The sequence below is a fragment of the Sapajus apella genome, unplaced genomic scaffold (genome assembly GCF_009761245.1).
Source record: "Sapajus apella isolate SASKATOON/1434 unplaced genomic scaffold, GSC_monkey_1.0 scaffold75, whole genome shotgun sequence".
In the NCBI taxonomy this organism is placed as follows: Eukaryota; Metazoa; Chordata; class Mammalia; order Primates; family Cebidae; genus Sapajus; species Sapajus apella.
The window spans coordinates 2906031-2918611 of NW_022437015.1; the positions used below are offsets into that span (position 1 = coordinate 2906031).

The 12581-nt window shown below is 40.7% G+C and overlaps 1 protein-coding gene across 1 annotated transcript; it reads right to left on the minus strand.

Annotated features, from left to right (window-relative positions):
* Positions 1-1326: 1326 nt before the first annotated feature.
* On the minus strand, positions 1327-3707 carry MAGEE2 (MAGE family member E2). The gene has a single exon (XM_032251326.1). The coding sequence runs from the start codon at positions 3382-3384 to the stop codon at positions 1813-1815; it is 1572 nt and encodes a 523-aa protein (XP_032107217.1). The 5' UTR covers positions 3385-3707; the 3' UTR covers positions 1327-1812.
* Positions 3708-12581: the final 8874 nt, after the last annotated feature.

Below are 12581 nucleotides of genomic sequence, written 5' to 3' on the forward strand. Positions count from 1 at the left end.
GCACATTTTGAATTGGATACTCTTCCCCCTGACAACCCACCCCACCCCATTTTCAAGAACCCTTTCAAATAATATTCTCCAATTACTCATTTTCTCGTCGCTGGAAGCCCCGCCCTTAGCATTCAGTCTTTGGAATGCTACCCTTGGGAAGATCACTGAGACGGAGCTGTATTGCCCTAGCAACCACGGAGTGCGCCTGCGCAGTGGCGTCCCCAAGCCGACAGCTCTAATTAGGCGTCTGCATCTCAACCGGCCAGACTTTGGGTACAAAAGGGCATATCTTCCTTCTCCCTGCCCGCTCCCTCAGCAAAATGATTGTGCCATTCTCTTCCTGAGGCTGATTAAAATGTGAGGAACGTCTTCCAACTCCCATCTGGTAGGAAGTAGCAGATGGGAGTAGCTCCTGGTGATTAAATGGATGAAAAAGGCAGAAAGCTTGTGTGTGCCAGGAAATGAAGAAATATAGATCCTACACTACTGGTAGGAAGCAGCTCTCCCTCTGTAATAAGCGATTTTCCATATGACATTCATCTGTATAAGAGGGCTCCCTCTCAGAAATTGTTACCTGCTGGCTCTCTAGGAAAGGCTTGTGGAGAGCTATTAGCCAGGTTAGAAGCTATAAGGGGGATTAGGATGAAGAGAGCAAAATGTGAACACTCACCTTAACAACTTGGGTGCTGAAAAAAACCGCATTGGCAGAGGATCCCCTGCAAAGTTCCTCCAGGTAGATTTTTCAGTCTGATTCAAGGTGCAAGACCACTGTTGGCTCTCAAGAGTCACTCTGAGGATATGGACTCTTGTTACCTCTACCACAAACTTATTTCTCCCACTCCTCCCTTAAACCCAACATTGTCTTTCTAAGCTACTTTCAAATTCTTCAGAGGTGCTTTACATGCTGACTCTGTCTTCACTAGCAGTCCTTCCCTTCCTCTCCCCAACCTCAGGTCTCATAACAGATGTCACTAAAGCACATCTTATCTGCAGTCCTCCATACCACTTAATCCTGACTACTTTCTCACTCATCCAGGCTTGACACCTCTGCACCTTCCCCAGCTTTTCTTGGACCCCATCACCTTCCCACCATCCTTCCCAGCATTTAAAGTTGGGAGCTATTCCTATGGACTCTCATAGAACTCTGAGCCTATGCCTATTATACCATTTGCTATAGCATAATATAATTACTGGTTTACTTTCATGAGCCCTCCCTATTAAGCCCTGGAGCCCAGATGGTCTTCTTCACCCTTATATTCCCAGCACATAACACTGTTCTCAAAGCATGGCAGGTGCTTTAAAAATGCTTATAGAATAAACAAATGAATAAGCATGGTGTCTAATTTATTATGCTTTTATTGCAAACACAGGTAAATGGCAGTCATATATACATATATATACTGTTGTATATATGTATACAATGGTAGACACAAAGGAAGAGCAATCACAAATCAGTGGTTTTGTGTTTGTTTTGTTATGTGTGTGTTATTGTTATTTAACTCCTGTACCAAATCATTTTACTGATTATTTCAAAGATGTAAATATTCTCAATACATTTTACAGAGCTATCTGAACTTTTATACTGAAACAAGACAGGGATGGCAAATGAAAAGTTCAATTCATAAATATTGATCATTAACCTAATCCAAGGATATATTAAAAGGAAGCAAATACTATTAAAATTGGAACACAGACAGCAAGCACAATGTGTACTTCCCACCCAAACCCTCCCCAACTTCTAATTTAGAGCCCCTATGCCCATTTCCCCAAGGCATCTTTAACTGATGCCACTCAACTGAAGTGATATATATTCCCCAGACTTCACATGGGGCCAAGGAAGAACATGGTATTTGCCTCAGATTTGGCTCTGGCCTCCTCATCTTCCACAGCTTCCCTATATTGCTCTGGCCAGTCCTGTGGTCGCTTTCTGTAGAGCCTGGCCATGTACTCCAAGACTTTCATTTTGGTGGTTTCAAGGTGAGCTCGAGGACCCCATAGAAGCTCATATTCAACTGGGTTAGAGTAGGACAGTGGTCTGCATTCCAGGTAGCGCTGTCTCATAAGTTTACAGGTGATGGCATGCTTTCTCCCTACATCCATATTAAATCTTCGAAGCATGTTCCAGACATTGCCCTCTTCGACACGGTTGCCCATCAGGAATATCAAACCTAAGATTGGCATTACATATTCTTGAGTGGGTCTCCCCAGGCTCTCTAGCATCACTTGCTCTTCTTCTGATTCTGGTTGCTGGACAAGGAGGTAGATGTGCTCACTGGTATCAGCCTCAATCAGAGACAACCCGTAGAACATATCAAGAATTAGAGTAGCTCTATTGAGGATATTTGGGAACACATCCTCAAATTCTTTGCCAGTGTGAGCCAATAGCTCATCCTGATGTATAGGCAGCAACTCCTCAGTGACTCTAATAGCCAACTGGACTAAATCATTTGCCTTATCATTCATAGTGTCCTCTGACCAGAACTCTAAGCCAGCAGTCAGGCTTCTTTCTTTGGTTTTGTCAGCTTCCAGGGCCTTATTATATTGTTCTGGCCAACTCCAGGGTTCTTCATCATGGGCGTCTGACACAAACTTCAGGGCTTCCATCTTTGTGATTTCCCTGTGAGCTCTAGAGCCCCACAAGAACTCAAATTCAAGGGGATTAGTGCCATACACTGGCCAGTACTCCAAGAATCGCATGCACACAAAGTCAGTAGTGAGGAGGTTCCTTGTGTTCCCAAAGAGGTTGTTGTTCCTCTGAGGCTCATCCCACATACCAACTTTTATCAGCAGATCCCAAATGGAATCTTCTCTTGCTCGGTTCCCATTCAAGAGAATGTGGCCTAGGACTAGGGCCAGAAGACCTGCTTTTGGCATGTCCAGAGACCCTGCTATCCTGTCAGTGATCAGGGAACCTCGTTTGCTGATTAAATTGTAGATGTCAGCCTGGGGATCAATAATTCTCAGGTTCAACCCAAAGACCCGGTCCAGGTGAGCTGAAGCTCGTCTGAGGATCTCAGGGAACTGATCTGAGTCTTCTCTGAGAAACTCCAGCATCTCGGACTGCTGGATAGACCCCTCAGTCTGGCTTTTCATTCTCATGAAATTTACCAAAGCAACCGATCTGTCTTCTAGAGGGTCATGGACCCTGAGCGCCCCCAAACGTCTGGACTGCTCGTCGATCAGGACCTCCAGGTCATTCGGGTCCTGAACGGCCTGGGAAGTGTTGACACACTGAGGGTTGATTGGCGCCTGAGGGCACTGGGGGGCATCTGCGACTAGCAAGGAGGTGGGGGACCCGGAGGCGTTAGTAGCTTGTATTTCACCCCGGCCGTCGCCGTAATCTGCAGTGATCTCCGCGCTACAGTGGCGTGCATTCTGGCTTACCAGAGACATGGTTCCAGGAGACAGGAGCGGGAACAGTGAGATCAGCGATCAGTCAGAGAAAGGACCGTAGGAGCTTTGGTGCCTCGGCACAAAGCTGAAGCCCGAGACGCTGGAGCTGGAAGGATCAAAAGTGAGATCTGGTGTGAAAAGCGATCTTTCTACACAAGCGCTGGCCAGCAAAGACTGCAAGCCTCAGAGCGGTTAGTTTTGCCGCAGCCTACGCAGGCTCAGTCAGGCTTTGCACCGTGGTGGCCACGCCCCACTCCCTGTCTTCCACCCCTTGTCTCTCATTCCCGCCCCCCACCTCTGAAGGGCAGGCTAAACTGGTTGAAATGGTTGCTAGTGAAGTCGAACTTGTTCGAAAAGAGACTTCAAGAAAGGGGGTAACAGATATAGATAGCTAAAGCGTCAAGGGATGAGGAGCGTTCGGTGATGTTCTCTCCACTTGAAATTTTTCTGTGGGGCATAAAGCACCATTCTAACGCGGTAGAGGATTCAGAGAGGAGAAAGAGGAGGAGCAGGAGGTGGAGGTAGGGAGGAGGAGGATGCTAACGATGAGAATTATTTTACAGATTCGTTAAAACATTCACTCACTCAACAGGCATTTACTGACCACATGCCACATGCCAGGCACAGTGCTGTACATCAGAATACAAACATAGTGATTGTCCCTTTTTGTGTGGAACTTACATTCTGGAGTAGGTTCAAACAATGTTAAAAATAATGAGAGCTAACACTTCTGAAGCACTATGTGCAGGCACTGCTTCTAGAGCATTCACTTTTTTCATACTAGTTCATATAATGCTAGCTATTAGGTAGCTACTCTTAATGATCCTCATTTTACAGATAAGGAAACTGGGTCAGGGAGGTTAATTTATCTTTCCAAAGTTAAGCAGCAATAAACAAAAGAGATCACTCAAGTCTATCAGTCTCAAGCATATGTATTTTCTCTCACACCGTCTTATCTTTAACCTTAATTATTAAACACGACTCATAAAATAGATGAAAATAGGTGCTCTGATGGTCAATTAACATGTGATACAAACACAGAAGTAAGCAATGAATTGCAGCTTAGTCTGGGGTATGTTGGGTTGCAGGCAGTTTCCAAGAAAGCCTCAAGAAGGAGTTGAGCTCTAAGTGATGAATAAATGGGAAGGGTTTACAGTAGTATTCTAACCTGAAGTAACAGCAACAGGAAAGGTCTAGAGGAGTGTAGGTAAAAGTTTGTGTAATAGCCACTCACCCAGGGTGACTAGAGCCAGAGTGTACTAGCATGTGGGGGAGATGAGGGTGAAGGTGGCTAGACAGTAAGGATTGGATTTTCTATTCTTCATTTAGTGTGCCAAAGCTTGTTGAGGCCCACAGGGCAGGAATGGCAGCACCAGAATAGAAGCTATTTATTCAGAGGGTTTATGTATATGTGTATGTGCAAGCACATATGTGTGTTTGAGGAGGCATAATCCAAACACTTTGGCCAGGAAGAGGGGAGTCAGATCCTTTATTTTCTGAGAGTACTACTAAAATAGTTGGGCTAAAGCATAGCTGTAGTCCTAGACTTCAATCATCAAGTTGAAGACTATGACGGTTGCACTTTTAGGTGGAGCATTGGAAAGAGAAAAGATTTATATAGGGTTGCCATCTGCAGTCACAATTGAAATTCTTCCTTAAATTCTTGATAGTAATGAATACTGCTACATTTTATGTAACATTACATTCAGTAATCTTACTCCCTGGAATTCCTTCAGAGGCCACTGTCTTCTCTTCACATGTGGAGGTCACTCATCTCTGACATTATCTTCATCCCAGGTGCTTTTGTCAGTACCAAAATAGGTAGCTCAGGGTCATGAATTTGGTCAAATAGGCTAAAGAGATCAGTGTTTACAAAAATGAATGTGCATGTTCTACAAGGTAGAAAGGTGTGGTTTGTATGCTGATCCATTTTTGGGAGAACATTGTAGAAACCAGCACCATCTTCCAAGCTGCTACAAAGGTATGATTAAGGTCAGATCTGATGGGGTCCATCACCCTGGTCTTTACCCTTCCCCAGAAAGGCTCCTGTTCCTTGTCTTAGATAAGTGCTTCCCGGGGCAGATTCAGATAGGATCTTTAAGCTCACCAGTTATAAACAAAAACAACTCAAAACAAACAAATTGGTATATTTTCCCTTGAAATGCAGCTCAGTTTGTCTTGAGTTGAACCTCCTACTACTCCCCCCATGTAATAAAGTAAAGCAACACTAAATGGCAGTGTCTTATCTCTGAAATGACATCCTGATCCCATTCCACAACATTGAAACCCTTAATAAGTTGGTCCCTACTTGACTCTCTATCTTCACCTTTATTTTCCAGCACATCCTTCCATGATATCCTCTTCCTGGCCATATTGACCTATACTTCTTGTCTTAGCTAATTCTATTCTACAAGGTTCTAAAAATTCTACTTATTGTTAAAAGAATAAAAAAAATCTGTATCTGTAACTGTGACATATGGCATGTTTTCCACTCTTCAAATATAATGTAAAAAAGATGGGATCGTGGTCTCCATTCTGAACTGTTTTTGATGCTTCAGGACCTACTTTTTATACTTTTCAAATATATATATATATATATATATATATATATATATACACACATATATATATATATACACATACACATATATATATACATATATATATATGTGTATATATATATATATAGACAATTGTTTCCTGAATAATTTTAACAAAGTGTTTTTTACTTTAATACTGAAATATGGCATACACAAAGTAAACACATCATGAATGTAGAACCTGATAATTATGACAAATTTAACATACCATCTGACCGTGATGCCACTTAAGAAATAGACCATTACCAGCATTTCAGAAGCTCCCATGACATTTCTTCACAATCTCTACCCTCTCATTTTTCCTGAGAGAAAACCCCTGTTTAGACTTCTGACATCACAGTTTTGCCTCCACCTAAACTTTAACTAATATTAGTAGAATTATACATCATATGTTTATTTATAGTTCTCTTTTTCCAGTAAAATTTTACACTGTGTTATTTATCCATTTGGTGTATAACAGTAGTTAGTTCATTATCATTACTGTATAGTTTGCCACCATATAAATATGTACCACAACCTGTCCTGTCAACTATTGTTGGGCATTTGCCTTGTTTTCCATTTGTGACTATTACAAATAATGCTGCTGTAAACTTTTTGCACTTTTATTTTAGCTTATGTGAATATTTATGTTGAAAATAAGTCTATGAGTAAAATTACTAGGTTATAAGTATGTATATTTTTAGTTTTCATATATATTACCAGAGAGTTTTTAAAAATTCTTGCATCAATTTATGCTCCCTGTAGAGTATAAGAATTTCTTTTTTAAAATTTATTTTATTTTACTTTAAGTTCTGGGGTACATGTGCAGATCTTGCAGGATTGTTGCACAGGTACACACTGGCCATGGTTGTTCACTGCCTTGATCCCCCATCACTTACATCAGGCATTTCTCCCAATGTATCCCTCCCTAACCTCCCCACACTCCACTATCCCTCCCCAGCCCCCCAACCCCCAACAGATCCCACTGTGTGACGTTCCCCTTCCTGTGCCCATGTGTTCTTATTGTTCAACTCCCATCTATGAGTGAGAACATGCAGTGTTTGGTTTTCTGTTCTTGTTTCAGTTTGCTGAGAATGATGGTTTCCAGATTCATCCATATCCCTACCAAGGACATGATCTCATATTTTTATGGCTGCATAGTATTCCATGGTGTATATGTGCCAAATTTTCTTTATCCAGTCTATCATTGATGGGCATTTGGGTTGGTTCCAGGTGTTTGCTATTGTAAACAGTGCCTCAATGAACATATGTGTGCATGTGTCCTTAGAACGATTTATAATTCATTGGGTTTATACCCAGTAATGGGATTATGGGGTCAAATGGAATTTCTATTTCTAGATCCTTGAGGAAACACCACACTATCTTCCACAATGGTTGAACGAATTTACACTCCCATCAACTGTGTAAAAGTGTTCCTATTTCCCCACATCTTCTCCAGCATCTGTTGTCTCCAGATATTTTAATGATCTCCATTCTAACAGGCATGAGATGTTACCTCAATGTGGTTTTGATTTTCATTTCTCTAGTGACCAGGGATGTTGAACATTTTTTCATATATTTGTTGGCTGCATAAACGTCTTCTCTTGAAAAGTGTTTGTTCATATCTTTTGCCCACTTTTGAGTGGGTTTGTTTGTTTTTTCTTGTAAATCTTCTTTACTTCTTTGTACATTCTGGATACTAGCCTTTTGTCAGATGGGTAGACTGTAAATTTTTTTTTCCCATTCTATTGGTTGCCAGTTCACTCTGATGATTGTTTCTTTTGCTGTGCAGAAACGGTTAAGCTTAATTAGATCCCATTTGTCTATTTTGACTTCTGTTGCCATTGCTTTTGGTTTTTCAGTCATGAAGTCCTTGCCTATGCCTATGTCCTTAATGGTATTGCCTAGGTTTTCCTCTAGGGTTTTTATGGTCGTAGGTCTTATGTTGAAGTTTTTAATCTATCTGGAGTTAATTTTAGTGTAAGGTGTGAGGAAGCAGTTCAGTTTTAGCTTTCTACACATGGCTAGCCAGTTTTCCCAACACCATTTATTAAACAGGGAATGCTTTCCCCATTGCTTGTTTTTGTCAGATTTGTCAAATATCAGATGGTTGTAGATGTGTGGCATTACTTCCGAGCCCTCTGTTCTGTTCCATTTGTTGCTATCTCTGTTTTGGTACCAGTACCATGCTGTTTTGATTACTGTAGCCTTGTAGTATAGTTTGAAGTCAGGTAGCATGATGCTTCTATCTTTGTTCTTTTTGCTTAGGATTGTCTTGGCTATGCGGACTCTCTTTTGGTTCCATATGAAGTATAAGGTGGTTTTTTCCAGTTCTGTGAAGAAGGTCATTGGTAGCTTGATGGGGATAGCATTGAATCTATACATTACTTTGTGCAGCATGGCCATTTTCACAATATTGATTCTTCCTAACCATGAGCATGGAATGTTTTTCCATCTGTTAGTGTCCGCTCTTATTTTCTTGAGCAGTGGTTTGTAATTCTCCCTGAAGAGGTCCTTCACATCCCTTGTTAGTTGTATTCCTAGGTATTTTAATGTCTTTGTAGCAATTGTGAATGAGTTCACTCATGATTTGGCTGTTTGTTTGCTATTGGTGCATAGGAATGCTTGTGATTTTTGCACATTGATTTTGTATCCTGAGACTTTGCTGAAGTTGCTTATTAGATTAAGGAGAATTGGGGCTGAGACGATGGTGTTTTCTAAATATACAATCATGTCATCTGCAAATGGGGACAATTTATCATCTTCTCTTCCTATTTGAAGAATCTTTATTTCTTTCTCTTTGCTGATGGCCCTAGCCAGAACTTCCAATACTATTTTTAATAGGAGTGGTGACAGAGGGTGTCCTTGTCTTGTGCCAGTTTTCAAAGGGGATGTTTCCAGTTTTGGCCCATTCAGTATGATATTGGCTGTGGCATTGTCATAAGTATCTTATATTATTTTGAGATACAATCCATGGATACCTAATTTATTAAGAGTTTTTAGCATAAAGGGTGTTGAATTTTGTCGAAGGCCTTCTCTGCATCTATTGAGCATGTGATTTTTGTCTTTGGTTCTATTTATGCAATGGATTACATTTATAGATTTGCAGATATTGAACCAGACTTGTGTCCCTGGGATGCAGCCAAATTGATCGTGATGGATAAGCTTTTTGACGTGCTGTTGCATTCCGTTTACCAGTATTTGATTGAAGATTTTTGCATTAATATTCATCATGGAAATTGGCCTGAAGTTTCCCTTTTTAATTGTGTCTCTGCCAGGTTTTGGTATAAGGATGATGTTGGTCTCATAAAATGAGTTAGAGAGAATTCCCTTTTTTTGTATTGTTTGGGACAATTTCAGAAGGAATGGTACCAGCTCCTCTTTGTACCGCTGGTAGAATTCGGCTGTGAACCCGTCTGGCCTGAACGTTTTTTGGTTGGTAGGCTATTAATGGCTGCCTCAACTTCTGACCTTGTTATTGGTCTATTTAGGGATTCCACTTCTTCCTGGTTTAGTCTTGTGAGGGTGTAAGTGTCCAGGAATGTATCCATTTCTTCTAGATTTACTGGTTTATCTGCATAGAGGTGTTTGTAGTAATCTCTGATGGTAGTTTGTATTACTGTGGAATTGGTGGTGACATCCCGTTTATCTTTTTTTTTATTGAATCTCTTTTAATTTTCTTCTCTCTTTTATTTTTTATTATTCTGGCTAGTGGTCTGTCTATTTTGTTGATCTTTTCAAAACCCAGCTCCTGGATTTATTGGTTTTTGAAGGTTTTTTTTTGTGTCTCTATCTCCTTTAGTTCTGCTCTGATCTTAGTTAATTCTTGCCTTCTACTGGCTTTTGAACTTGTTTGATCTTGCTCCTCTAGTTCTTTAAATCATGACATTAGGGTGTCAATTTTAGATCTTTCCTTCTTTCTCTGATGGGCATTTAGTGCTATAAATTTCCCTCTAGATGCTGCTTTAAACGTGTCTCAGAGATTCTGGTATGTTGTGTCTTTGTTCTCCTTGATTTCAAAGAACATCTTTATTTCTGCCTTCATTTCATTATTTATCCAGTTGTCATTCAGGAGCAGGTTTTTTTATTTTCATATACTTGTGTGGTTTTGAGTGACTTTCTTAACCCTGAGTACTAATTTGATTTCGCTGTGGTCAGAGAGACTGGTTGTTATGATTTCCATTCTTTTGCATTTGCTGAGGAGTGTTTTACTTCCAATTATGTGGTCAATTTTAGAATAAGTGCGATGTGGTGCTGAGAGGAATGTATATTCTGTGGTTTGGGGGTCGAGAGTTCTGTAGATGTCTATTAGGTCTGCTTGGTCCAGATCTGCATTCAAGTCCTGGATATCCTTGTTAATTTTCTGTCTCATTGATCTGTCTAGTATTGACAGTGGGGTGTTAAATTCTCCCACTATTATTTTGTGGGAGTCTAAGTCTCTTTGTAGACCATTAATAACTTGCTTTATGTATCTGGGTGCTCCTGTATTGGATGTGTATATATTTAGAATTTTTAGCTCTTCTTGTTGCATTAATCCCTTTACCATTATGTAATGCCCTTCTTCATCTTTTTTGATCTTTGTTGGTTTAAAGTCTGTTTTATCAGAGACTAGGATTGCAACCCCTGCTTTTTTTTTTTTTTTTTTTTTTTGCTCTCCATTTTCTTGGTAAATCTTCCTCCATACCTTTATTTTGAGCATGTATGTGTCTTTGCATGTGAGATGGGTTTCCTGAATACAGCACATTAGTCTGGACTCTTTATCTAATTTGCTAGTCTGTGTCTTTTGATTGTGGCATTTAGCCCATTTACATTTACATTTAAGGTAATGTTGTTATGTGTGAATTTGATCCTGCCATTTTTATGCTAGCTGGGTGTTTTGCCCATTAGTTGATGCAGTTCCTTCATAGTGTTGATGGTGTTTACAGTTTGGTATGTTTTTGCTTTGGCTGGTACTGGTTGTTTCTTTCCATGTTTAGTGCTTTCTTCAGGAGCTCTTGTATGTCAGGCCTGATGGTGATGAAATTTCTCAGCAGCTGCTTGTTTGTGAAGGATTTTATTTCTCCTTCACTTATGAAGCTTAGTTTGGCTGGCTATGGAATTCTGGGATGAAAATTCTTTTCTTTTAGAATGTTGAATATTGGCACCTACTCTCTTCTGGCTTGAAGGCTTTCTGGCAAGAAATCCACTACAACTCTGATGAGCTTTTCATTGTGAATAACTTGACCTTTCTCTCTGGCTGCTCTTAGCATTTTTTCCTTCATTTCAACCCTGGTGAATCTGACAATTATGTGCATTGGGGTTGCTCTTCTCAAGGAATTTCTGCTGTTCTCTGTATTTCCTGTATTTGAATAATGGCCTGCCTTGCTAGTTTGGGGAAGTTCTCCTGGATAATACCCTGAAGAGTGTTTTCCAACTTGGTTTTGTTCTCCCCATCTGTTCAGGTACACCGATCAAATGCAGATTTGTTTTTTTTTTTTTTTTTTTTTTTTTTACATAATCTCATATTACTTGGAGGCTTTGTTCATTTCTTTTCACTCTTTTCACTCTTTTTTCTCTAATTTTGCTTTCTCACTTTATTTCATTGAGTTGATCTTTAATCTCTGATAGCCTTTCTTACAATTGATCAACTTGGCTATTGAAACTTGTGTATGCTTCACGGAGTTCTCATGCTGTGTTTTTTAGCTCCATCATGTCGTTTATGTTCTTTTCCCCGTTGGTTATTCTAGTTAGCATTTCATCTAACCGTTTCTCAAGGTTCTTAGTTTTTTTTTGCATTGGGTTAGAACATGCTTCTTTAGCTCAGAGAAGTTTGTTATTACCCACCTTCTGAAGCCTGCTTCTGTCAATTCATCGCACTCATTCTCCATCCAGTTTTGTTCTCTTGCTAGTGAGGGGTTGTGATCCCTTGGAGGAGAATAGGCATTCTGGCTTTTGGCAATTTCAGACTTTTTGCGCTGGTTCCTTCTTACCTTTGTGGATTTATCTACTTTTGGTCTTTGAAGTTGGTGACTATTTTATGGGGTTTCTGAGTGGTCATCCCTTCTGTTGATGTTGAAGCTATTTTTTTTTTTCTGTTTGTTAGTTTTCCTTCTAACAGTCAAGTCCCTCTGTTGAAAGTCTGCTGGATTTGCTGGAAGTCCACTCCAGACCCTGCTTTCCTGGGAATCACCCATGGGGGCCGCAGAACAGCAAAGATTGCTGCCTGTTCCTTCCTCTGGTAGTTTCATCCCAAAAGAGACCTGCCAGATGTCAGCCAGAGCTCTCCTGTATGACGTGTCTCCCAGTTAGGATACACAGGGGGATTAGGGAGCCATCTGAGGAGGCAGCCTGTCCCTTAATGGAGTGTAAGCACTGTTCTGCAGGCTCCTTTGCTCCCTTCAGGGCTTCTGGGCAAGGAAGATAAAGTCTGCTGAATTAGAACCCACAACTGCCCCTTTTCCCAGGTGCTCTGTCCCAGGAAGGTGGGGGCTTTGTAAGTTCCTGATGGGCTGCTGTCTATTTTTCTCCCAAGATGCCCTGACCAGCAAGAAGGGAATCTACTTGACAGTTGGTCTGCTGAGGCCTTGCTGAGCAGCAGTGCTGGGCTTTGCCCAGCTGCTGTGTAAACTTCCTGGTCAT